Genomic DNA, 22,637 nt, shown 5'->3' with positions numbered 1-22,637 from the left:
GGCACTGAGCCAGTTTCCGAAATGCAGGGGCTGCCGGCGGCAAAATCGCCAAAAGCTAGGTGGACCTACCCGGCTACAGGATCCTGCTCCCAGCTGCAGGGGTGCGGGGGCGGTGACCCCAGCCCAGCTCCGCTTTCTTCATTGACTACAGAGGCCTCGCCTAGCGGACGCACCTGTCTTCTCACCTCCCACCAGCCTCAGCCCAGGTGGGTTTCGGGTTACCGGATGATAGTGGGAATGCTCCACTCCTTCGTAGGCGCTCCCCTCCCTCTCTCCTTGGCCCCAGTTAAAGAACAAACTTTTCTAACTTTTGTCAAAATTTTAATAAATCCACAACATTCAACAGTTTGCCTCCCACCCACCCCGGCACCCCCAGGGCGCCTCCTAGTGGAGACGTATTCTTCTTTTTCCAGTTCTCAAAAGCTGAACCTGAGGGGTTGCTGGAGAGGCTGCTCTGGATCAGTATCCGAAGCCGTAGGTCAGGGGAGGGAGCGGGAACCAGTCCCTTCCCAGGAGCCCCGTCACGCTCAGGCGGCCCTTCCCACCCTCCCCTACCCAGCCATGTAGTTGCTTTCGCCCCTTTCCTCTTCAACTTCCACTGGGCCTGCCCAGAACGGGGCACAGGTATCTCCGGCCAGCTGACGCCGGCATACCTAAATCTCCTCTAGGAAGTCGGTGGGGAACAGCCCCACCTTGCGGCCGGTGTAGACCTTGACGTAGCCGCCGGCTTCATCTCCTTTCTGCACCACGATCTAAAGGATTAAAGGATTAGGGAGGAGAGGAATCAAGGGAAAACGTAGGAGAGGCGAGCAGGGGAGCCCAGAGTTATGGAAGCCCATATATTAATGGGTTAAGATCTGCAAGGAGTGCGGTTTGCAGAGGAGCCTCCGGGCCTGGGGCACCAGAGCTACCTGGTCCTTCTTGAGAGTGATCTGTCCTATCTCGCGGTTCCCCACGAAGGATCTCGTTACACGGTACACACGTTCTCCAGACCGGACCCGAATGATGAAGTTTGGAGGGAAAAATCCGACCTTCTCGCCTATTTTCCCCTTGAGGAGACAGCAGGGAGAATCGGTCTCTTAATCTTAGGTTTTAAACTCAACCCATGTCCCACCCTAGCCTCAGTCATTTCTCTTACCCGCCACCACTCCTCATTGGAGTCATCTATGACTGTGATCTTCTCTCCAGGTCTGGCAGAGGAAGGCAGGGGCCTCTGAGATTTGGGGCCTTATTCACATATCCAGTCCCCTGGTTGTACCCAGGTCCAGCCCCAATAGGCTCCAAGCCCTGAGTATCCTCCCTCCCTCCTTCCTTTTCCGTAGGGAGCTGGGCTCTCTCCTCTTCACTCCCAGTACACCCCCACCCCAATCCTAAGGCCTCTCACGGGAAATCCAGGTCATCCTTCTCCAGGGCTTTGAACCGATAGAGAGCCACAAAGTAATGAGACTGCTGGAAACCAGGTTGCTTGTTCTGGAGGGTAAAAGCGAGTGGGTGGTGAATCTCAGGGCTCCTCTGTCTCACACTGAGGGGCAGGAGCCCAGGCAGGTAGAGGCATTCTCCAGACACACTACATTCCATCTATCTCCCAGGTCCCTGAACGAAGAGGAGTGTATTGGTTGTGTGAGGTGGTGGAGAAGGCAGGTTAAAGGTGACAGAAACACAGAGTTAGTGTGAGGTTTTGCTGAGTAGAGTTGGAACTCGGTTGGGGAGAGGACTCAGGTCCCTGCAGGGAGAAAGGATTCTCACCTTGTCATCAGTTGTCTTCTTTTCAGCCTTCTTATCCCCTTCGGGGTTTCCTGGGATGGGAAACACCAACAAATTGGCTCCTGGAAGGTAGCCTTCATTCTCTTACCTTTCTGTTGTAGGGCCTCCTTTATTATCTCCAAACCTGGAATGCCCTTTGGCTCTCCATCCCCTGTGCCACTGCTGAGCCCCTGACCCTACTCCAACTCTATGGATGGAGGTGGGTGTTACTCACCATCCTGGGGTTTGCCTTCCTCTGGTCTTGCAGACTCTGGCTCCTCTTCCATCATGGCTGCTAGAGGCTGGAGGGGGCACCAGAGTTAGGAAGATGCTGTCTTGGGAACCCATGCTTGCCCTGGCTCTCCAGTCAGGCCAGAGAACTATAGAATAATAGGATCTCAGGGTTGGAAGGAGCCTTGGAGGAAATATGTAGTCAACCACCTGCCTAATGAAGAGGCTTCCTCTAAAACATCCTGGCAGGTGGATCACCCATTATGCATGAATGTAGCTCACTACCTTGCAAAGTAAGCTCATGCAATTTGGGGGGCAATTCTCTATATTAAGCCTATGTCAGTCTCCCTGTAACTTTTAGTTATTGGTCTGGATTTGCCCTCTGGAGCACTACAGAACAAATATAACCCCTTTAAAGATCTGAGGACAGCTGGCATGTCCTTCCTGTCTTTTCTTCTCTAATCATTCTCAGTCCCTTCAAATTGCCCTCCTTAAAAATACTCCAGTGTGTAAGAGAAAAAAAATAGGCAACAGTTTTTATAATTCCCTTAAGAAAATAGAACCTGAATGTGCTACCCTTTCTGGATGCAGCCAAATCACATTGTTAGTGTCTTACAGTCATTGCTCACTCCACAGAAATCCTTAATTTGCACCTATCCTCCATCTCAACTACTTTGAGGCCAGATCTCTAGTTCTGTTTTTGTGCAGTTGAATTTTAATCCAAGAACAGATATGTACATTTTTCCTTACAAAATTTCAAATTATTAGTTCTGGGCCTTTCTTCTAGTCTAAGATTTCTTCCCCCTCTAATCTGCCATCTTGAAAGTCTCCAGTCTAAGATTTTTTTTTTTTAATGTTTATGTTTATTTTTTTTTAGCTGAGCCATCCTGCCACCTGTTGGCAGCTCAGCTCGGGCTGGACTCGAACCCCTGTTGCTCAGAGCTCAAGCCTTTGAGCGAGCTCTTAACCAACTGAGCCACTCAGCCGGCCTTTAAAGATTTTTTTTTTAATTGGGGAATTGGGGGATAGGAACAGCGGTGGGGAATTGAGGGAAGGGGAACAGACAAGTTGCTGTCCTTTTGTTCTTCAGTCTAGTTGTGGAGGATGTTGCTTCACTGGCCCAAGTTGGCACCATCATTGCGCTCTTCCCAGGCGAGGCAGATCAGTCGCCGGCTTCTGGACAGCCGCTCGCTGGCTGCTGGCTACACACAGTAGCCCATGGCAACCCACTACAGCAGGGGCTGCAGCCTACGCCGTCGCCGGCGACTCACAGCAGCCCAGCTCCAGGTTGAGCTGTTGTTCAGCATCTTAGCTGTAGAGGGCAGTGTCACTGGCCCTCATATGTGGGATCAGAACCGGGCCCTCTGGCGTCCCAAGACAGCTCTTAATGCGCCACTTGGCCGGCCCTAAGATTTTTTTTTTTAATATATTATTCAGTGTATAAGTTTTCCCTCCTAGGTTTCCTACAAACTTAATGGATATACCATTTATATCTTCATTTGCATCAGTGAAAAAAATTTCCACAGGTGAGGACCAAGCACCAAATCATGTTATGAGGCATCAGAAATCTCCCTCTAGTTGAACACTCCCTAAAGGACCAGGATCCTTTGGGTACTGACTGTCATTCAACCAATTTTAGGAATCCATCTACCTGTAACATTATCCACATGAGTCCATCCTGGTTGTCCAGAAACACATAAGGATATGCGAACAAATTCCAGCAGAACTGAATGCAAGTCTAGGGAATTACCAATGTAGTAACCCTATTACAAAAGGAAACGAAGCATTTGGCCACTAGTTTTGTGCCTCATTTCCCTCATCGATAGCATAAATGGGTCAGACTAGAAGATCTTCATGGACCCTTACATAATTCTGGAATTCTCTGAATACTTGCCATGACCAATTCTCTTCCCCAAATCCAAAACATAGCTCTTGCTTCTGTTGCTGAGCAATGCCAGGGACCTGGTATTGGGGAATGCTTCAGTTTGTTATGATGGTTAATCTGACAAGTTCAGAAGGGAGTTCCTGGAGAAAACACGCTATGGCAGGAGTTCTTAACCTGAGGACCTCTAAAATTGCATGAAAAAATTTGACTGTTTGGTTATGTGCAATTTTAGGAAATAAGGATCCCTAGCTTTTGTCAGCTTTCCAGAGAGGAGACAGGACCTGCTCCACGGGGTTTCTGGAAGGGATCTCAGTAGGAAGGTGTGATGCTCACATTTTTCTTATCTGCCTGTCCTTTCTTCCGTTCCTTGTTTGCCATGATCACCCCAGTGCGCAGGGTTTCAAACACAGGGTCATTACGATTGGCAGCAGCTAGTGGGAATGGGAGAAGAAAGAAGACATTAATTATTGGGGAGGCAGAGAAAGGCTTGGAGGAAAGAGAGACCTCTTAAGTAAGGGAGAGGTGGGACTGAGTAGATACACGTGTGTGCACGTGCGTGTGTGCAGCATTAGGGGAGGTCAGCTAGGTATACCCAGGTCATCAATCTACAAAGAGCTCTAAAGACATAATTGGAAATGTAATGTGATAGAGAAAAACATTTACCAGCATTCCTTCCAGGCAGACCATTATATGATGTTGGAAAAGACAACTTTGCTAAATTGCTTGGGAGTTGGGGAATGCTCAGAATCACTATTCTCCTTCTAAGTAGAGTGGTCCTTTAACTGCTGGCTTTTGTTCCACTGAGTGGCATGTGCAAGCTGGGGTGCCACCACCAGTGGGTTCTTCTTTTTCACACCCATGCTCCTCACAGAATTCAGCCTCTCCTCCAAATAAATCTTGAGCAAATTTTCAAATAACATGTTTTTTCAGGGTTGCCAAATTAAGATTGTACTCAGGATGTCCACAGTTCTTGGTCTGGCCCTGAGTCTGGAAATCTGTAATGAGGATGAGGACAGTCTACAATCCTTGCTCACCTAAAAATGGTTTTGCATATGAAGAGCACCGATTTTGAAGTTAGGCAGATGAAGGTTTCAGTCTTGGCTCTGTCTCTTGCTAACTGTGTGGAGACCTAGCTAAATTTTATCTCCCTCAGCTATCAAACAGGGGAGTACTGACTCTGCATCCAAGATGGCTAAAATATTAGGTTGAGAGAGAATCATGGGAAGTAGAATCTTCCTGTTTCAGAATTTGGCTTCCAAGTCTAGAGGTGGTGCTGAAACCATCTGTCCAGGCTTGCCCATTCCCTCAGGTCCCATGTGGGGCACTTACAGAGATCTTTGACACAAGCGTACTGCTGGTTGCTGTAGAGTGGGGAGCTATAGGCCCGACGGAAACCAGGGGGCTGTAGGGTAGGAAGGGATGGGAGAAAGCATGAGAGAGAACAAGGTAGGATCCAGAACCCCATCTCTCCCGTGAGAGCTCACCCCTTCTTGAAGTTAAGAGATAGGCTGAGAAACAGCAGGGAAGTAGATGGAGTGACCTGAGGAGGGGCTGGCAAGGCGGTAGCTGACACCATGTCCCCTCCCTCCTACTTTCTGGCTCCCCAGAGCCTACTCACGATCTTGCCGAAGCATCTCTGCATCTCCACGTAGGACTGACAGTGATCGTGGATGCTCGTTTTGCAGTTCTTGCAGCGAAGCCCAAATTTGTTGTTGACTTGGGAGAAGGGAAGAACACTTGGGTGAGGTTCCCGTTTCCCTTTGCCCCGTTGCTGCTACTCCAGCTCTCAGGTCCCTTTTCTGTCTGGGACCCAACACTTGCAGTCTCGAACAGTTATTTTCTTAAAAGCCAAATCTTGCCACAGCCTGTCTGCTATACGAACACCCCTCTCCTAAATCCTTTCCCTGTCCCCTGCCTTCAACATCACACACTGGCCACTTCCCTTCATGACTCACGCACAATCATCCGGGCACAGACATCACAGAACTTGGGCTTCTTGAAGAAATGCTCTTTGAATTTGTGGGGCTTATCATTGACAAGCTTAGGAGGTTCTGGGGGTGGCTCCTCCTCTTCCTCTTCTTCCTCTTCTTCCTCATAGATGTAGTAGATGGGCCCACCCCCAGCTCCCACTGCCTCCCCATTGGCCTGGGGCTCTGGGGGAACTTCCATTTCCTTTGTTCCTGTAGACTCCTTCCTGAATAACTGCTTCAGCCGCTGTAGCTGAGAGAGGAAGGGAGGTAGGGAGGGAAGGAAATCCAATGTTAAAAGAATTGTCATGCTCTCTACAGTAGGTAATGCTGAGGCTGACTAGACATTTTTCTAACCTGGGGTAAGGGGCACACCCCAGGATTAGGGGCTATTGGGGGCTGCAGGTGCTGGCTAGCATTCTAACAATAAATGAGTCACCTATAAGCGCGATCAATTCAAGCACCTTCAACGGCTGCAGTGGCTTCCCAGCTCCCCACACCCTGTGGTCAGAGGCCCAGACTCACCCCACTTGGCGGAGTCTCTGCTGGGGAGGAGGGCTTAGGCGACTCCAGCACCTCCTTTTCTGTCATCCTGCAAGAGGTGGGACCCCACTATGAAATCTAACCCCTGACTGCCTTTCTTCCCTCCCTTAGTCCTGTCCCTCACAGTAGGGTGCTCCTTGAAGGGGAGGCTTTGGGAGAAATGTGGTTAAACAGAGATCCTTGCACAGGGTTTATGAACAGGAAGATTCCATGGAGGTCCAGAGAAAAGCCCAACAGACTAAAGAATTTCCCAACTGGTTCCTGTAATCAATACCCATCCTTCCACCCTGAGGGGCAACCCTGAGTTGACAGCAGCCCCATACAGCGCTCAAGGCAGCCCGGTGTAGGGACTTGCCTACGGGTCCTTTGTTTCACAACATCTGTGGGCAATGAGACACGTGACACACACCTTCCCAGATCTTTATTCAAGAGGTTTGTTATGTGGAGGGATGGGCTGGGACAATTTGTTATCCCTACCCCTTTCTTGAGCCCTGGAGGCCCAGGGCCTAGTTCCCAGCCTGCCTCAGGCTTCAGCTATTTTAAGTTTTCAGAGTAATAGGAGCCTTTCTTTCCCTTACTACTCCATTCCTTTGGCCCCACCCCCACCCCACCCTCCAATCCTAGCTCTTTGTCCAGGAGTAGAACAGTAATTTCACTCCTAAAACCCAAACTACTCACACACAAGGGAAGAAATGAAGACGCTGAATAGACTCAGGATTGGGGAAGCTGAGGTGAATAGTCCTGGCAATGCCAAGGAGAACAGGCAACTTACGTTTGGGAATCCCTAAGTCAATCCACAGTCTGTGGAGGGAGCAGGAAGCCCCTTTGGTCTTGGTGGTGGCGCTGGGGAAGGACTGGTCCTCTTCCTTGGGGGCTAAGCCCCCCCAGTACCCTCTGTACTCACGCCGGCTACCCAGGCAGTATTTGTAGACCTAGCCTCTTGCCTTGGTGTCAAAGCTGAAATGACAGGGCTGGAGGAACGTGGACAGCTGAGCGCACAGCTGACACAGAGAAATTGGACACGGAGAGGTCTGGGCAGGGCTGGACCCTGACTTCTCCCATCCCCCAGAGCTGCTGTTTCCTGGTTTTTCATCTATGGTGTGTAGGTCATATGGGCTAAATTCAGGAAGGGACAGTGTTCATGCTGTGTACTCACGTGGGTGATTTTAGATGACTGATGGTAAAGATGCATTATAAACAGCTTTCCCAATCCCCTTTCCCCAAGGTCCAAACATCTCCCCAGTTCTACCCTCCCTGGACCTACTTTAGGAACTAGCCTTTGACTTCTCAGCCATTGTCTTCTTGTGGCCTTGTGTTTTTATGCCCTCAAGCATTTATCTAGCCTCAAGCCTTTAAGAAGCAAAAGGCTGGGAACTGGTGAAAAGAAAATTCGAATTTTCAGACCTCTCCTATCAGCCAGACTAGATCACCTCCTTCTCCGTGGGTAGATGGAGGGAGGGGTGCCTGGCTGCCACGCTGTAAGGGAGTGAAGAACATGTAGTACTGCTTTGTCCCCTCCAGTTGTTCTGAGACATCCTTCCCCCTATTCCTCTAAAATCTTGTCCTCAGGGTGAAGGGACTTCGAAGAGCTATTTACAAAAGCCAGGCTTTGACTTCTGAGGGCTTTGTGGGAGTAAGGGTCTAATGATCAGGTAGAGGCGGTATTGTTGACATTGGACAGAAAGTAATAATAGCTGCCACACAGGGAGTTTTTATCGTCTGTAAGGAATATGCCCTTCCTCATGAGAACTGCAAACTCTTAAGAGGTGGTAGGATGGCCAAGCTTCACACTTCCTGAGTCATTTTGATTCCCTGATTCCTTTTCCCTCTGATGCCCCAGTGTATGCACTGATGGGTCAGTGAGATATCTGGCATTCTTATCTCACAGGGATGCAGCCTTCTGCTCTGTGCTGACACAGCTGAAAGAGGAGATACTCCCATCTTAGAGGAGAGCAATTTGGAGGTGGCAATAGTGCTGCTTTATCCCTTGTATCTGTGAAAAGTAAAGAATTACTTTGGAGGTTGGGTCAGACAAGCCTCAGAGGAGCCTAGCTAGAGATACTACTACCCAGACCCAAGAGATTTCCAGGGCAATGTTCTGTCATTGCTGCTCTTTATCCTCTTAAGGGGTGGGTGAGATTGAAAGGGGGCTGCTGGATGATTCTGGGTGTACCTACAGGCTCTTTAACAACTGGCTTGACAGGCTGAACAACTAGGCTAGTTTTGAGAAGCCTCAGAGGAGAAGCTCCGTCTTGCAGGCAGGTGACTTCCGCTCTCCGCCTTTCTTCAGCAGCATAGGACAGGGACTGGTGAGCATGCCTGGGTAATGTGGCATCTTGGCACTGCAAGTTTAACTGATGAAGCTGTATATTGTAAGAAACATCCACTTATGTTTCTGCCAGGTAGAACCCAATCCTCTGGCTTTAAGATTAAAGGCCCAAGTCTTCCATTCCCTGAAGATTAGATGGTATGAGACGCCAGCATCTCAACCCAGTTCTGGACCTCAACTACCCCTCCCCAGCTCAGCCTCAAGGACCCTAAATGAGTTACAGAATTAACAGAGTGGAAGGAAACTCAGAGGTCACCTAGTCAGTCCACATCTCTATTTTATTGATAAGGACTCAGAGGTTGAGTTGAGAAGTGATGTGCCTGATGAACCACAGTTAGTGGCAGAGTTGGGAGCACCCAGGACCAAGGTCCCGTTAGAGACCCAGCTACCTATCAGAAGTATGTGTAAGGAGGAGGATGGGACGCAGGAAACAGTGTTAGGATGGGATGACATATGTGCGTATGCTAGGAAAGCCATCCAAACCCACATCAAATCCCTCCAACACTGGGCTGTAACTACCCAGGACCTCCAACACCCACCCACACCAGGGCGGCAACAGAGAAACAGGGACTGACGTCCAGTGACAGATTTTTTTTTTTGTATTTAAAAACAAAATCAACCTCCCCCCAAATGATCCCCCCCCCAAACAAACAAAAACTCAGATTAAATAAAATTTACAGTGAATATACCCAGCAAACATCTGTATGTGCAATTAAATACTGTGTCTGTTACTTCGGCACAAACCTCAAACAAACAATATACAAGTGTTCTGGGGAGTGGGGGTGGAGGAAGGCCCAAGTTTTAACTCTGTGGGGTTTGGGGAGACAAGAAGGGGGAAGTGAGAGAAAAGGGAAATCAATTTTGTTTTTCTTAATTCTGTCCATATAAATATATTCATAAAGACCAAAAAAGAAAAGGGAGCTTGGGATGATAAGGAAATAGGAGAATAGGGGAGTGCAGGACTCTCCCAATTCTACCTAGCCAAAAAATATGAAAGAAATTAATTTCATGGTGGGAGAAGAGATAAAAAATGATAGAAGAGGATGGGAAGGAGGGGGAGGCAGAGGAAGGCCAACCAGGGAAAAAGAGGGGACCCATGGCAGGGGAGTGAGAAGGAGTCCAGTGCCAGTGTGAGTGTCTGTCTGTTTCCATCTTCATCCCTCCTGTCTCAGGCTCCAGTTCAGTGTCTGTCACCTTCCTTTCTGTCTCTGTCCATGGTCTGTCAGGATCTCTCAATGCCCTCCACCCTGCCGTCACCCCTGCTGTGCTGGTTCCTTCCCCTCCTCCCTTTATTGGGAGCTGGCTCGCTCCAGGATCCTCAGGTCATAGTTCTTTTTGGCCACTCGAAGTTTGAAGCGACTCACAGAGTTGTTGAGGCGAAGGGAGGCATTTTGGGCAGCCAGGGGGCTGGGGAACACAGCCACGATGGTGTACAAGGCAGCGAGGTCCGCGTGGCGGCCGTTCTCGGCAGTCCCACTGTTGTCCCCCCCACCCCCGCCAGGCAGCCCCTGAGCATCCTTGAGCCATTGGATCTTGGCGCCGGACATGGCGAGCTGAGTGAAGAGTTTGTCCGCCTCGGTACGAGTGATGCCCTCAGGGAGATCTGTCACCTCCAGCACCCGCCCCAGAACTGGAAGGGGAGGAGAGAGGACAAGGTTGTGAGAGCGAGTAGGGAGGACTGGACAGTGGCCTGGCAGAAAAGTATCCAGCTGGCCACTTCTGTACACTATGTTCTCAAAAGCCTGGCCTTTCTCACTTAGCCCTTTCCTCCTTCCCCAGTCAACCCAACTCCTCACCATCCAGACTCTGATCAGGGCAACTAGGAGAAACAAAGGAACCTTTCTCTCCTAGCCTAGGTATGTAGGCAAGAGACTGGGAATCAGAATCCCAGGATTAAGATCTGGAGTCCCACACCTCATTTCTCTCACATGGAGCTGTTACTGTGAAGGAAGGATGGCTTTTGCTGATGTTCTTGGACAAAATCAATAGCCTAGTCTGACATAGGTTCCATAGCTCCCTTCCCAGAGGTTGTTGGCCCAATAGATTTCTTTCTTATCTTCTAGGGAGGTCAGTTTCCCCTCCTTTCCTTGTTTTAGCAGACTGTTCCAAATGGGGAAAATGCTGGCAGATCTTGTATGCCTAGCATGGAAGGCCTGTAGGGGGAGTTACTCCTCCACATTCTCTTGTCAAGCTTCTCCTAAATTAGGTCTAGGACTACCAAAAGTAGACATCCTAGATTAAAGTCAGGACCACTCCCACAAGACTGTTGGTAACAGGCTCAGCGACCCCCATCATTGTGTTAGTCCCAATTTTTACCATCATCTTCCTCAGCATCTGGAATAGCTTGGTGAGGAGGACAGAGATACTTCACTTCTGCAGCTTCTCCTCGCTCTTGAGTACAAAAGGGTCCCATTTCCACTCCCCACCCTCAGCTGGCTTTTCCCAGCCGTCCTGGGCTAGTAAGCTGGGTTGGAGAGGTGAGCACTTTCTCTTGGAGATTCAGCATCCTGTCACTCACCAACATCTGTTGTCCCCAGGTCAGTGGAGGCAGATTTGAGTGCTTGTCTCTTGCTCCGGTTTCCATGCTTCAATCCACTCTGTCCCTTCAACATTAACAAGACAACTGTCCTGGGTAAATAACATTGACTGCCTTGCATCCCGATGTCTGCCTGAGAGATTAAGGAAGGAGCAGCACCCAACCCTGAGGACCCCACTGCACCACGTAGTCAGATTGGTCAAATAGCCACTGAGAAACAAATGGGGTGGGGTGAGAGGAATGAATGAGTACTGGAGTGGGAAAATGCCCCTTCCACTTTGTCCATTCTCTCCATGTTGTCTCCTTTGTCCACCCAGCTGGTTGAGATAGATGGCTCAGAGATAGGGGCCCAAATAAGAAGGGGGTGTCTGATGGCCCTAATGCTGATGGACACCCTTACCTGGTGCACCGTATAAGTCGACTGGCCGTGGAGCAAAGGAGGGCAGATGGACAGATTGTACTGTAATGGCTGGCCCAAGAGGGAGTAGCGCCCATCGCCTAGGGAGGAAGAGCAGATGGCTTTCTGGGAGTTTGAGCTTCATGGTATGACTTATGAGACTTCAAGAGCTTGGGAGATGAATACTATTCCTACATTTTTTTATGTAGGAAGTGCCCATGTGATTGATTTAGGAGTTGTCTCTCTTCCTAAACCCTTTGGCTCTCAGCTGTATCTCAGACAAATGGGGCTATTAGGTTCCCTCACTCTTAAAGAAGGGCTTTGTCCATTATAGACAAAAGGCCCTGGAGGAAACCTATAGACCTTTATGAATGTCTTTTATTTCTTATATAGATTCTCCCCACCCCAAACCCAGGGCTCAAGTTTCTGACTCATGTGAAAGGCAATACCTTGTAGTGGACAAGAACACAGACTTGGAGCTAGACTGCCTAGGTTCAAATCCTGGCTCTGTTACTAGAAATGCGATATTGGGTATGTTTCCCCCTCAATAGTGTTGCTGGGAAGGTTAAATGAACATAAGACATGGAAAGCACTTATAGCAACGCTTGATACATACTAACCACCAGAAGTGTTAACTGTTATTGTTGGTGAATGTAATTCAGAGCACAGTAAAGTTTTTAAACCATATTCTCATCTTGTTTTTATATTGCTGTGACAGCCAAGGCAGAAAGGGAATAAGATTATTATTCCCATCTTATGTATGATTTAAGCCTACTTTATGGATTAGGAAACTGAGCTCTGGTTCCAAGTTTAAGTAACACGAGCAACATCACAAAGCTTACGCAGTGGTGGAGCTAGAATTTGAACCTGAGTCTTTTAACCCAAACCCAGTGTTCTCTCTTCTAAAACCACACTATTTCTCACACAGCCCCATATTGCAAGGCCTCAGACTCAGCACTGATGAGTTGAGCCCTTTGGTTTATTAGAAAGTTCAATGACTTCTTTTCCCTGGCTCACAGTCACCTTACTCGGTAGTACATACTAAGTATGTAAATGAGGCCTAGAGTACGTTAACTATGGGAATCTCTAAAGAGGGGCAGGTGTCATCGCTAAACAGGGATGTTAAGTAAGAGCTGGCCCCCAGAGCTGGATGACCGGTCACAGTAGCTCCCTGCCTGTTGCTACCTTCTCATCTCCCCACTTGGGAATGGGATGTAAAGGGTGAATCTGACAGCAGTCAGCCCTAATCTGACTCCTTACCCTGTGCTGGACCCCCAGGCCGGGGGAACTGTGTGAGGACGGGAAGGGGACTGAGTCCTGTGCAGACGCTGCTGAGGCTGGTGACAGGAGAGGGTGCTGGAGACTGGGTAGGAGATGTGACGGGGCTGCTGCTCATTTGGGCGTTGGCCTGTGGGAGAGAAGAGCACACATAACATAAACACCGAACGCCATCCTCTGGATATCCCTGTGGCTTGGCTGCAAGCTCACCTCCCTCAGGGGGCTCTTCTTGCTGAACTCGGCCACAGTCAGACTGTCCCTTCAAACTGCCCTCTTCATCCCTAATTAGTATGTGCTATTTTAATGTCCACTTTTTGAAATACTGTTTTAAGTATTCTCTTAGCATTTTCAAGTATGTGTCCCATCTGCCACCTTAGATCTTAGGTTCTTTGAAATAAGACGCTCTCTTCTATTTCTTACGTTTCTACCCAAAAAGTGCCCAGGGAAAGACATGTAAAAGAGGTTGCTCAGTCAATGGCCAAGATTACCCCCTGAGAAGAATCCGGTTATCTCCTTGCCAAGACAAAGGTGGGCTGCCGGACTCACCTGGGGACTGCTGTCAGGATTGTACAGGTCTCCAGGTTTCTGCCCCCGCTGGTCCATGCTGTAATATTTACAGTGACTCCACTGGACCATGGATGGATTCTGGGGGGGCTGGGGTCCATTAGGGACATTCAGCTGCATAACCACCACACCTGGTCCAGAAGGTGACACTCCTGAATGGCAAGGAAGCAGTTGGTTGTGAAGTCAAGCTATATTTTGGCCTGTCAGCTAACCCTGAGTGGGAAGGCCAGTAAGCAAGTCACCAGCTCTCTTCAGGGTCACCTGAACTGTGGCCTGCCAGGAATCTGAGACAGCTGCTGATAGGGTTTCTGATTCCTTCTCCTCAAAATCAGTGAAAGTTTGGGTGGAAGGGACTTAAGTCCCAGATGCCAGTGTTCTTCTGGCCTTCACCTGGTGGGGGGTACTTTGGTATGCTTGGCAGAAAACTGCTCCATTCTGCCACAGTTGGGTATTACCAAATGCCCAGGTCGGATTGCTCAGGTGTCTGTGCATGGTACCGGTCCCAGTCTGGGGCTGGGCCAGGGCTGCAGGCACATGCAGGCTTTTCTGATAATGGCTGCAGATAAGTCAGTGATCTCTGGTTGTTATGGAGAAGATGAGTGCACACAGCTTCACTAAGTCAGACGCTGAAGGTACTTCTTGGGCAAGGGTTGGGTGAGTTGGAAACATTTCAAGCAGAGGGAATGGCAGAGATGTATATCATATTCAGGAAATGACAAATAATTCAAGGTGCAAAGGCACTGGGGCTATGTAGGGGAAGTAGTAGGAGATGAAATACATTTATTCAGCAAACATTTACTGAACGTTTACTATGTGCCAGTTCCCAAGCTGGGCACTGGGTGTACAACAAACAAAACTGGAACCTGCCCTCATGGAATAGACAATCTATTAGGGAGCCAGACAGTAAACAAACAGTTGGTGTCAGAGTTTGACAATGTTCTGATGAAGGTCTTTATCCTGCAGGTGTTGGGAATAGACTTGTGCTTCAGAGAGCTAACTCAAGTGGCCCAATGTAAGGTGGCCGCAGGGAGGGAGACTAGTGGCAGGAAGACTAGTCAGGAAGCTGCGGAAACTGAACAAGGAGGTTCTGAGTCAGCACTGACAGCAGGGGGTGGGAATGTCAGACCCTCTCTGTAGGTTTTACTGCCAGGTTCAGGTAACTGACTGGATGCAATCCCAAGGTTTTAACACAGGCAAACAAGGATAGCCTTACCTGTCACAGGCTAGGGGAAGCAAAGGGCTCAATAAGGAGGAACACTAAGTCCCAAATCTTCCTCGTGAAAAGCAAGGTAAGGGGTCAGGGAGAAGAAGTTTGATGGACAGTCCCTGCTGGGAGGGGTGTGCTGGAGCTCTCTGCTTCCCCACAGGGGATTGTCTGGTGTGAGGGTTTGCTCTTGACCTCCCAGCCTATCTTTCTGTAGAGGGCCAGGCTGGGTTCATGTGTGTGTGGTGGTAGAGAAATGGGACCGGGCCTTGTAAGCTCGAAAACCTGCTGCAGTGCTGCTGTTTTCATGGCTCGGTGCTCTGGGGCTGCCACTGCTGCCACCATCATACTGCTTCCTGTGACGGGAAATGTTGCAGCCTCTGCCCTGGGCACCAGTCCTGCTGAGAAGTGAGCGTGATTGCTTTTCTCAGGTAGCATCGGTCAACGGAAAGGAAAAGAAATGGCAGGGAGCCTGAGAGAGCAGCTCAGGAGACACAGCATCTGTCGTATCTTATTCCCCAGTCAATTTGTGCCCCTCTCCCGACCCCAGGTTCCTGTAATCAGAGAGCACAAATACTCAGTGACAGGCCCACACCTCCCCATCCCCTGCCGAAGGGGACAGGGTATTCATCAGCATGGCTTGCAGAAGGGCCACAGGAAAATTGCAGAGTGTCATGCATTTAACAACTCTCCCCTCACTATACTTGCTTTGGGCATTTTATTTCCCCATCCTAACAGCCCCACCTGCTCCAACATCCTCTACCAACAAAATTGCAATTGACCTTATTCAAACATCTCACTGCTACCCGAGGGGGCCAAGGCAAAAATAATCAAATCTATAGCTTTTCTGGAAGGCAGCTCATAATCTGAGACTAATGCCCTGGGCCAGGAAAGGGTGTGAGGATGCAGGGTGTGGGCAGAAGTAAGGCGGTGGAAGCTCTTCCAAATAACAACATGTAGCCTTAGGGCACTATTAGTGGACCCAAGGGGAGGGGGAAAGAGAACAGAGTCCTCATATTATTTTCTCTGATTACCCCCCCCAAAAAAAAAACAAAGCCAGGGTTCTCAGTCGCAGCCTCAGTCCTGAGCTCCTCCCCACACTAAGTCCTCCCGCGCTGGCCTGGAGCTTTGTTCCTTCACTCAGCCGAGGACACAGAGCACTACTCTGCTGATGAGCTGATTTTTATGCCTCTCTTCCTCAAGCCAAAAGCAGGTGGCATCCTTTAGTAGCTGAACTGTCGCTACTTCTTAATGGACGTGGCAATAAAAAAAAATAAAAAAAATAGAAAAGCAACCACCCCACTGCCCAGTGACAGCACTTCCATATAATCAGGTTGGAGGAAGGAGCCTGGGTTGCAGTGGGAAGGGGGTTGAATACGGAAATCAATTTTAGCTTGAAAGCTCTGAAAGGAGCTAGGGGACGTGTGAATAGCTTTTTAAGTGGCATCATTAAACCTGGGTAGAAAGGTCGATTGGGCAGAGCAAACCACATAAATATAAACAGATGACATTTATGTCTGGCAGAATTGGTTTTTGTTTAGTTGTTTTTTTTTTAATCACAGAGGTAGAAGATTGGTAAGGCTTCTTCCTCACCACCAGGAATCAAATCTATGGAAAGGAATGTCCAGAGAAATAAAATCCACAGGCACCTTTCCCAAAGCCAAGAGTGTCTGGTCTTTTCCCTTTTTGGTGGGGGAGAGGGAATTCTTCAGGGAGTGGGGGAGAAAAGAGCTAGTTTCAGCCTCGGTAACCCCTCAGCTACAAAATGAGCCAGTATGGGAGAGGTTATTCTCTATGCGCCTCACTCTGGCCATGCTGCTGTGTCACTGGGAGTTCGGAGTCTATGTATAGATTTCACTGCCATTTCATATCTGTGTGCATCCTCCCCAGACAAGCATCCCTGTAGAAACCTCAAGGGACCTGCAAGCCATCATTTTAGCGGGAAGAAAAGTATTTCCTGGGGTTACAGTTATGTCTAGTATCACAATGGAGGAATTAAGGTCCGGGCCTGGGGCTAAACTGGGCAACTACAAAAATGTATTAATAAACCAGAACAGTTGTTCCAGGAACAGCCAATCCTAATCCCTCCCTTTATTTTTGGAAAAGTGACCATGTTGCTACATGGGAGAAGGGCGGGTGACTGTCCTCTGAAGGTGACATAGCAGTCCCTGTGGGTTCCGCTGGCATTCTATCTTCCCAAGTAAAGGGTAAACTGGAAAGGAAGGCAGAAGAAGCAGTTTTTCTCTTCTACTTCCTGTTAGAGTTCCATGAGCAGGGATTGGAAACTTTTAAAATCTGTGGTATGGTGAATATGGTCTCTTAGATGATGTGGGTGGAACGGAGGGTCCCATCATCTAGGAAAAGTACAAGCGGTCAGTCAGAAGCCTAGGACCAATTAGGGTAGCTAGGAAGAAAGGAAATATAACAGGAAATTCCAAAGAAGCAAGGGAACTAGATGATGAAGAGGGTTTTCTCCATTTCTATTGATTAGGAAAGAGCCTAGACTGTCTCCTTCCAGTCCCAGTCCCAGAAAGTGTTGCCAACTTTCAGAATAACAGTTGTTTCAATTTACTTAACTCAGCATTTGGTCCAGAGTAGGTAATGAAAAATTCTTTTCCTTTGGTTTGTTTCAGATTCAAAGACCTTATGTTTGAAGATTAACAGATATAACCACAGAGACCCAACAGATATACTGTTATACCACTAAGGATAGTATATCCATACACACACACGCACATACTTATTCTAACAACTAGGAGAGAAAATGCCCTGCGGTACCAAGCACCACCACAGGCTACAGTGGTTCATGGAGCAGTTTTCTACAATTTCCATTCCCCACTGGGAATTTCAAGGTCAAGTGCCCCTGGCGGACACTAGGAGAAACATCTAGACAGACCAATAATGTAATAAAGGGTAAGGGCTGTTGAATTAAAAATTTCTCAGTCTGTGAGAGATCCATGGATGAAGGCAGAAAACAGTACTCCTTGAAGGTAAGAACTGATCATGTCTTATGAGCAAGATTAATTCTGGAATCTACTCCACAGCATCTAACATACAGTGGAAAAAAAATCTATGTGAAAAATACTCCATTTCCAAATGGGAAAAGCTGGCACAAATACTCCTCTGTCACCGGAAGAGGGCACTCTGACATTCCCACAATAGAGGAGAATGGGGATGGTTTCAGGCTACATTAAGACTTCCTCTAGGGCCGGGGAGTGGCACGTTGGTTAAGAGCTGGCTTGGGACGCCAGAGGGCCCCGGTTCGGATCCCACATATGAGGGCCAGTGACACTGCCCTCCACAGCTAAGATGCTGAACAACAGCTCAACCTGGAGCTGGGCTGCCGTGAGTCGCTGGCCATGGCTAGGCTGCAGCCCCTGCTGCAGTGGGTTGCCATGGGCTACCGTGTGTAGCCAGCAGCCAGCGTGAGCGGCCAGCAGCCGCCATGAGTGGCTCTCCAGAAGCCGGCAACTGATCTGCCTTGCCTGGGAAGAGCGCAATGATGGTGCCAACTTGGGCCAGTGAAGCAACGTCCTCCACAACTAGACTGAACAACAAAAGGACAGCAACTTGTCTGTTCCCCTTCCCCCAATTCCCCAGCGCTGTTCCCATCTCCCAATTCCCCAATTTAAAAAAAAAAAAAAAAAAGACTTCCTCTAACGCTATGACAGGGTGGAGTGAAAGGGAACAAAATAAGGATAGCTGTACTAGGTGTGTTGGGGGAGTTCCTGGCAAAGGCAGACAGTGCGAGGCTGCATGGCAAAAGCACCTGGGAGAGCTGGTCCCTTCCAAGGAGGACCTTTTGCTGTTTAACACAATATCCATTTATTTCCCACTGGAGGGAAAGGAATAGAGTACAGAAGCCTGTTGACAATGTCTTATTGAAGATGTGGCATAGGATATACAAAGTCAAAGGATCCAAGTTCAAGTTCTAGGATTGTGACGTTAGGCAAGTCATTTATCCTCTTTGAGTATTAAATTTCTTCTTCACGAAGTTGTGGTGAGAATTAAAATAATAAAATGCATGTGAGCACATAAGAAAAACAAACAAATCTAAGATATGACTTAAAAAGGATTTTATCGGCCTGTCTCACATTCTCAAGGGAAAAAAAAAGCTGTCTATAGGAAGAATGAGTGCAGATGACAGGTCAGCACTTCATGTCTCAAAGGCACGTGCGTGGTAAGTGTAATGCTGAATTCAGAAAACGAAAAAGAAAAAAAGGAACAAGAAAGAAAAACAAGGAGCCCAATTAGACATGTGGCTTCCCAGGGATAGGGATGGGGCAACCAACCTTGCCTTTCTTGAGAGGCCAACTTTACCACCCCTGGAAAACACCAGCCAGGACCTTGGTCTTTCCTCCTGAAGGGATCACAGTTGGGGACAGAGCCAATCCCTGAACTCTCTCTGCCCTTCCCAGCTTTAGAGTACAAGTTCTTCAGCATTTGCTCTTGCCAGTACCCAAGACCCTCCAAATATTTATCCTCTTACCTGAGTACTGCTGTGGCATCTGTGGTGGACTGCAGGGAGAGGGAGACTGAGGCATCTGGTACTGCTCAGAGCCAGGAGGTTGCAGAAACCCTACAGAAGGGCTGGGGAGATGGAGGAGAGAGTAGTGGTAAAGCAGTAGAGGGAGGAACACAGCTCCTAGCAAACAGCTGCCACTTCCTGGGCCTCCCCTGTGGGAAGCAGAGGCAGCTCCAAGCCATTCCCAGACCAATTTACCATGCAATTTCTAAAATCACTCATCAGTTCAAAGTTAATTATATATATTTGTACTTGATCATCTTTCAATTAGGAAGCTGCTAATCAGTGCTATAGATGGAATGTTAGTGACATATGCTCTTCCCAACAGTGTGAAAGCACCAGACACACATGTGCATACACTCACAAACACATACACGCTTTGAGAAACACACAAAGATAGTGCCAGAGACAGACAAACAATGCAAGAGAGAGGAAGGTAAAAGAAGAACTAAGGAGGTATGTGATTTAGGATATTTACACAGTGGCAAACACACATAGTCACCTGAAGACAAATGGGGGACCCCCCCCCAAACTCAAGACAACAGGAGACATACATACAAAAAGAAAGAAATAAACATATGCACAGTGAGAGAGACACACAGAAATACATACAGGTAGGCCCAGACTTGAATTCTAGTTCCAGCTCTGCTTTTTTTTTTTGAGCTGAGCCATCCTGCCACCTGTTGGCAGCTCAGCGGCAGCTCAGCTCAGGTCGGGAATGGAACCGGCGACCCTGTTGCTCAGAGCTCACTCTTGAGCAAGCTCTTAACCAACTGAGCCACTCGGTCGGCCCCAAGCTCTGCTTTTAACTAGCTGTGTGACTTTGGATAAGTTTCTTAACATCCCTAGCTGGAATTTCTTCATTTATTTAAAAAAGGGAGAAAAATAAAACAAGGGAAGTGGACTAGAGATTTCTAAGGTAGCTTGTACCTCTAGAATTCTACCAGCTATGGTCCATACTAAAATATAGAAATAATATAGAAATAGACCATCTGAGATTCATCCATGGACATAAACAGAGAATTTTACATATACACACTCTAAATTGCTTGTTTTAATGATGAGCAGTCTCTATCCCATAGTTCTGAATCTCACTGATTAGAAAAACAAAAAATGGAAAATTATAAAGCCTCTGTCTGAAGCAGGAATTTTTTTATGTTGATGAGCTCTTATGGAAATGTCAAATCAACAACGAGGATGACCTCCCTCATATTCTACCAGCTTTAGGGTACCACTGGGATCTTTACCCCTGCCTTTTTTTTCTTAGGCCAGTGGAAACAAAACCATGGTGCAACAGTTGCTGAAGGTCTATGGGAGATGTGCCCCAACTTTCAGGGAGTCCTCACCTCGTACCGTTCTGCTGAGCTGGCGGAATCATGCTGTAGTACACTGGGACGCCCCCACCTGGGAGGCCCCCTTGCACAGATTGGCTTGCAGAGACCAGCATGGGTTGCTGGAAAGGCGGCTGGACCACATTTTGCGAGTCGTTACCCACTGGGACCTGAATGGAGACGAGAAGAGAATGACTACTTGTATTCCCAATGAGTTCATCCAGAGAACAGCCCAGTCATCACTAGATCAGGACCCTCTAACTTCCTTCTCTACTTCTCAGACACTCCTATTCTCCTCATCTGCCTAAAGGAAGTGCTTATAGAGCTACCTCCATTTCCCTCTTCTCCAAACACCATTCTTGGGCATCTAATATGAAGAAAGGAGCCTGACTTCCTTTAGACCCTACTTTTCTGGGCATATACTCATTTGTATGGCTGTATAAAGATTAAACAATTTCAATGAAGACTCTTCTCTCAGAGGAAAACAACCTAAACATTTTAGGGGTGAAGGGAACAACATGTTAGTGTTAGAACTGTCAGACGTGGGACACTGTCCCCCATCCTTCATCCCGAGGCCTGGGTGATCTTTCCCAACGCAGAGTGCACCCACTTGGTAGGAAGGCAGTGGAGTGTACTGAACCACCAGGCCTTGCATCTGGCCCCCCACGTTGCTCCTCTGGTTGCTGAGCAGGCCCTGGTTTTGTGGCTGCTGGACCCCAATCATGCCTTGGTAAGCCGCCTGCTGCTGGTTAGGCATCATGGGCTGTAAACCTAGGGATGGGCAAGGCAGAGAAGGCATCAGCATGGTCTGTCAGCAATTTCTCTTCCCCTGTCTATTTTACCATTTCTTTTTCTGGAGATCCTGGGTCTCTCTTTAGGACTCTAATCATTCCTGCCCTTTTACTTTTTATTTTTTTAAACAGGAAAGGCAATTCTCTGCCTTAAATGGGGAAGGCAATTCTCTCTTTCTCAGTCCCTACCCTTCACTTATTCACTGACTTCTTATACTAATAGTTCTCCTTACCAGGCTGCTGGGATGGCTGAGGCAGCTGCTGACCACGTTGGGGGCTGTAGGCCACCGGGTGAGAGAGAGGTCGATATTGCTGGTTGGAGTTAGGATACTGTCCAGGGGGATAGTAAGAAACCTGGATCTATGGTGAGAGGAAACAAATGTGTGAGAAGGTCCCTCAAATTCAGCCCCAACATCCCCAAACTATCAAATGCATCAGGGTTGATGGCCAAAAATCTGTAAATGGAGATATTTTGGGTCTGCAATTGCAGCGCTGGTATACAAGTTTGCAACAGAACAGGAAGGACTTGTGTCATCTAGAAAGCCACCCTTCTAACTAGAAAGACAACTCTCAAGTGCAAGGTGGGGAAATGAAAGTGGGTGACAGGCATCCCCTCTGGTCTTTTCTCCCGAGGAAGAAAGAAGGATTCTAATACTGGACAAACTGAATTAGTGATTTAAGCTCAGAACCTGAGCTGCTCACCTGCTGAGGGGGCTGCATGTAGCCCTGGGGTGGCAGGACTTGCTGAGTAGGTGGTGCATGGCTAGAGGTGGAGTAGTTGGAAGTGGGCAGAGGCTGTCCTGTAGAAGCCATGATGAAGCTAGTCTGCTGAGGGTGCTGGGAGATAAGTGGGGGCTGGAACAGAGCTGAGGATGGGTCAGCTGCTTCAGTAGAACCTTGGCGACTGAGGCTCATCTGTCCAAATGGGTTGCTGAGGTCATCTGCCTGTTGAGAGAGTGGGGGAAGACTTAAGGACTGAGGTCATATCAAGCCCCATGTCTTTGGTTTCAAGACAGACAGAGAGACAAACAGAAATAGCAACCCTCTCTGTGGTCTTCCTTACACCAAATTCGAGACACTCCTGCCTCTGTGCCCTGGAAGGCACTTTTTTAGCTCGAAGCCTCTATCTCTATCATGTAGTGTTTTAAATTGCTATGAATTAAACAGCTGTTTGGAGCCTAAACTCTAGAGCCAGTCTCCCTGCCACATATGAGGTAACAATGGCCACTCTGATTATGATTTTTATTTGAATTTGTCCTGGGGAGATGGGAACAATGACACAACATACATACACACACACACACACACACACA

The 22,637-nt window shown here is 48.3% G+C and overlaps 2 protein-coding genes across 20 annotated transcripts in view; both read right to left on the bottom strand.

Annotated features, from left to right (window-relative positions):
• Positions 1–299: 299 nt before the first annotated feature.
• STAC3 (SH3 and cysteine rich domain 3) lies at positions 300–7,378 on the bottom strand. 4 transcript variants are annotated; one of them, XM_019657604.1, is made up of 12 exons: positions 7,142–7,378; positions 6,352–6,418; positions 5,815–6,079; positions 5,478–5,575; positions 5,189–5,261; positions 4,193–4,290; positions 1,979–2,045; positions 1,747–1,796; positions 1,385–1,470; positions 1,139–1,190; positions 912–1,049; positions 300–752 (listed from the first exon to the last, which is right to left on the bottom strand). In XM_019657604.1, the coding sequence occupies exons 2-12, from the start codon at positions 6,415–6,417 to the stop codon at positions 654–656; spliced, it is 1,092 nt and encodes a 363-aa protein (XP_019513149.1). In that variant the 5' UTR covers position 6,418; positions 7,142–7,378; the 3' UTR covers positions 300–653. The 4 variants fall into 4 exon arrangements, with proteins under 4 accessions (XP_019513149.1, XP_019513150.1, XP_019513151.1 ...); XM_019657605.1 differs by lacking the exon at positions 6,352–6,418 and having other exon boundaries at positions 7,142–7,355; XM_019657606.1 differs by lacking the exons at positions 6,352–6,418; positions 7,142–7,378 and having other exon boundaries at positions 5,819–5,905.
• A 2,468-nt stretch (positions 7,379–9,846) lies between these two features.
• The window catches only part of R3HDM2 (R3H domain containing 2), a 144,600-nt gene continuing 131,809 nt past the window's right edge, over positions 9,847–22,637 (bottom strand). For all 16 annotated transcript variants that reach the window (XM_019657593.1, XM_019657591.1, XM_019657595.1 and 13 more), the window contains 10 exons: positions 22,027–22,269; positions 21,558–21,684; positions 21,144–21,304; positions 20,549–20,703; positions 19,167–19,267; positions 13,456–13,625; positions 12,892–13,039; positions 11,635–11,732; positions 11,217–11,301; positions 9,847–10,328 (listed from right to left, as the gene is read on the bottom strand). In XM_019657593.1, the coding sequence (XP_019513138.1) occupies positions 9,988–10,328; positions 11,217–11,301; positions 11,635–11,732; positions 12,892–13,039; positions 13,456–13,625; positions 19,167–19,267; positions 20,549–20,703; positions 21,144–21,304; positions 21,558–21,684; positions 22,027–22,269 (1,629 nt within the window). In that variant the 3' untranslated portion in view covers positions 9,847–9,987. The remainder of the gene's footprint in view (positions 10,329–11,216; positions 11,302–11,634; positions 11,733–12,891; positions 13,040–13,455; positions 13,626–19,166; positions 19,268–20,548; positions 20,704–21,143; positions 21,305–21,557; positions 21,685–22,026; positions 22,270–22,637) is intronic.

Source organism: Hipposideros armiger, unplaced genomic scaffold, assembly GCF_001890085.2.
Source record: "Hipposideros armiger isolate ML-2016 unplaced genomic scaffold, ASM189008v1 scaffold_277, whole genome shotgun sequence".
Taxonomy (NCBI): Eukaryota; Metazoa; Chordata; class Mammalia; order Chiroptera; family Hipposideridae; genus Hipposideros; species Hipposideros armiger.
Note: the sequence above shows the minus strand (reverse complement) of the source record. Positions and strands in the feature narration are given on the sequence as shown.

Bases quoted from the DNA above. Each gene is read 5' to 3' on its own strand.
- STAC3 (XM_019657604.1), bottom strand. From the start codon at position 6,417: ATGACAGAAAAGGAGGTGCTGGAGTCGCCTAAGCCCTCCTCCCCAGCA. The intron at 6,080-6,351 runs GTGAGTCTGGGC...TTCCTCTCTCAG, and splicing joins CAGAGACTCCGCCAAGTGGG to CTACAGCGGCTGAAGCAGTT. The intron at 5,262-5,477 runs GTGAGTAGGCTC...CCTACCCTACAG, and splicing joins AGAGATGCTTCGGCAAGATC to CCCCCTGGTTTCCGTCGGGC.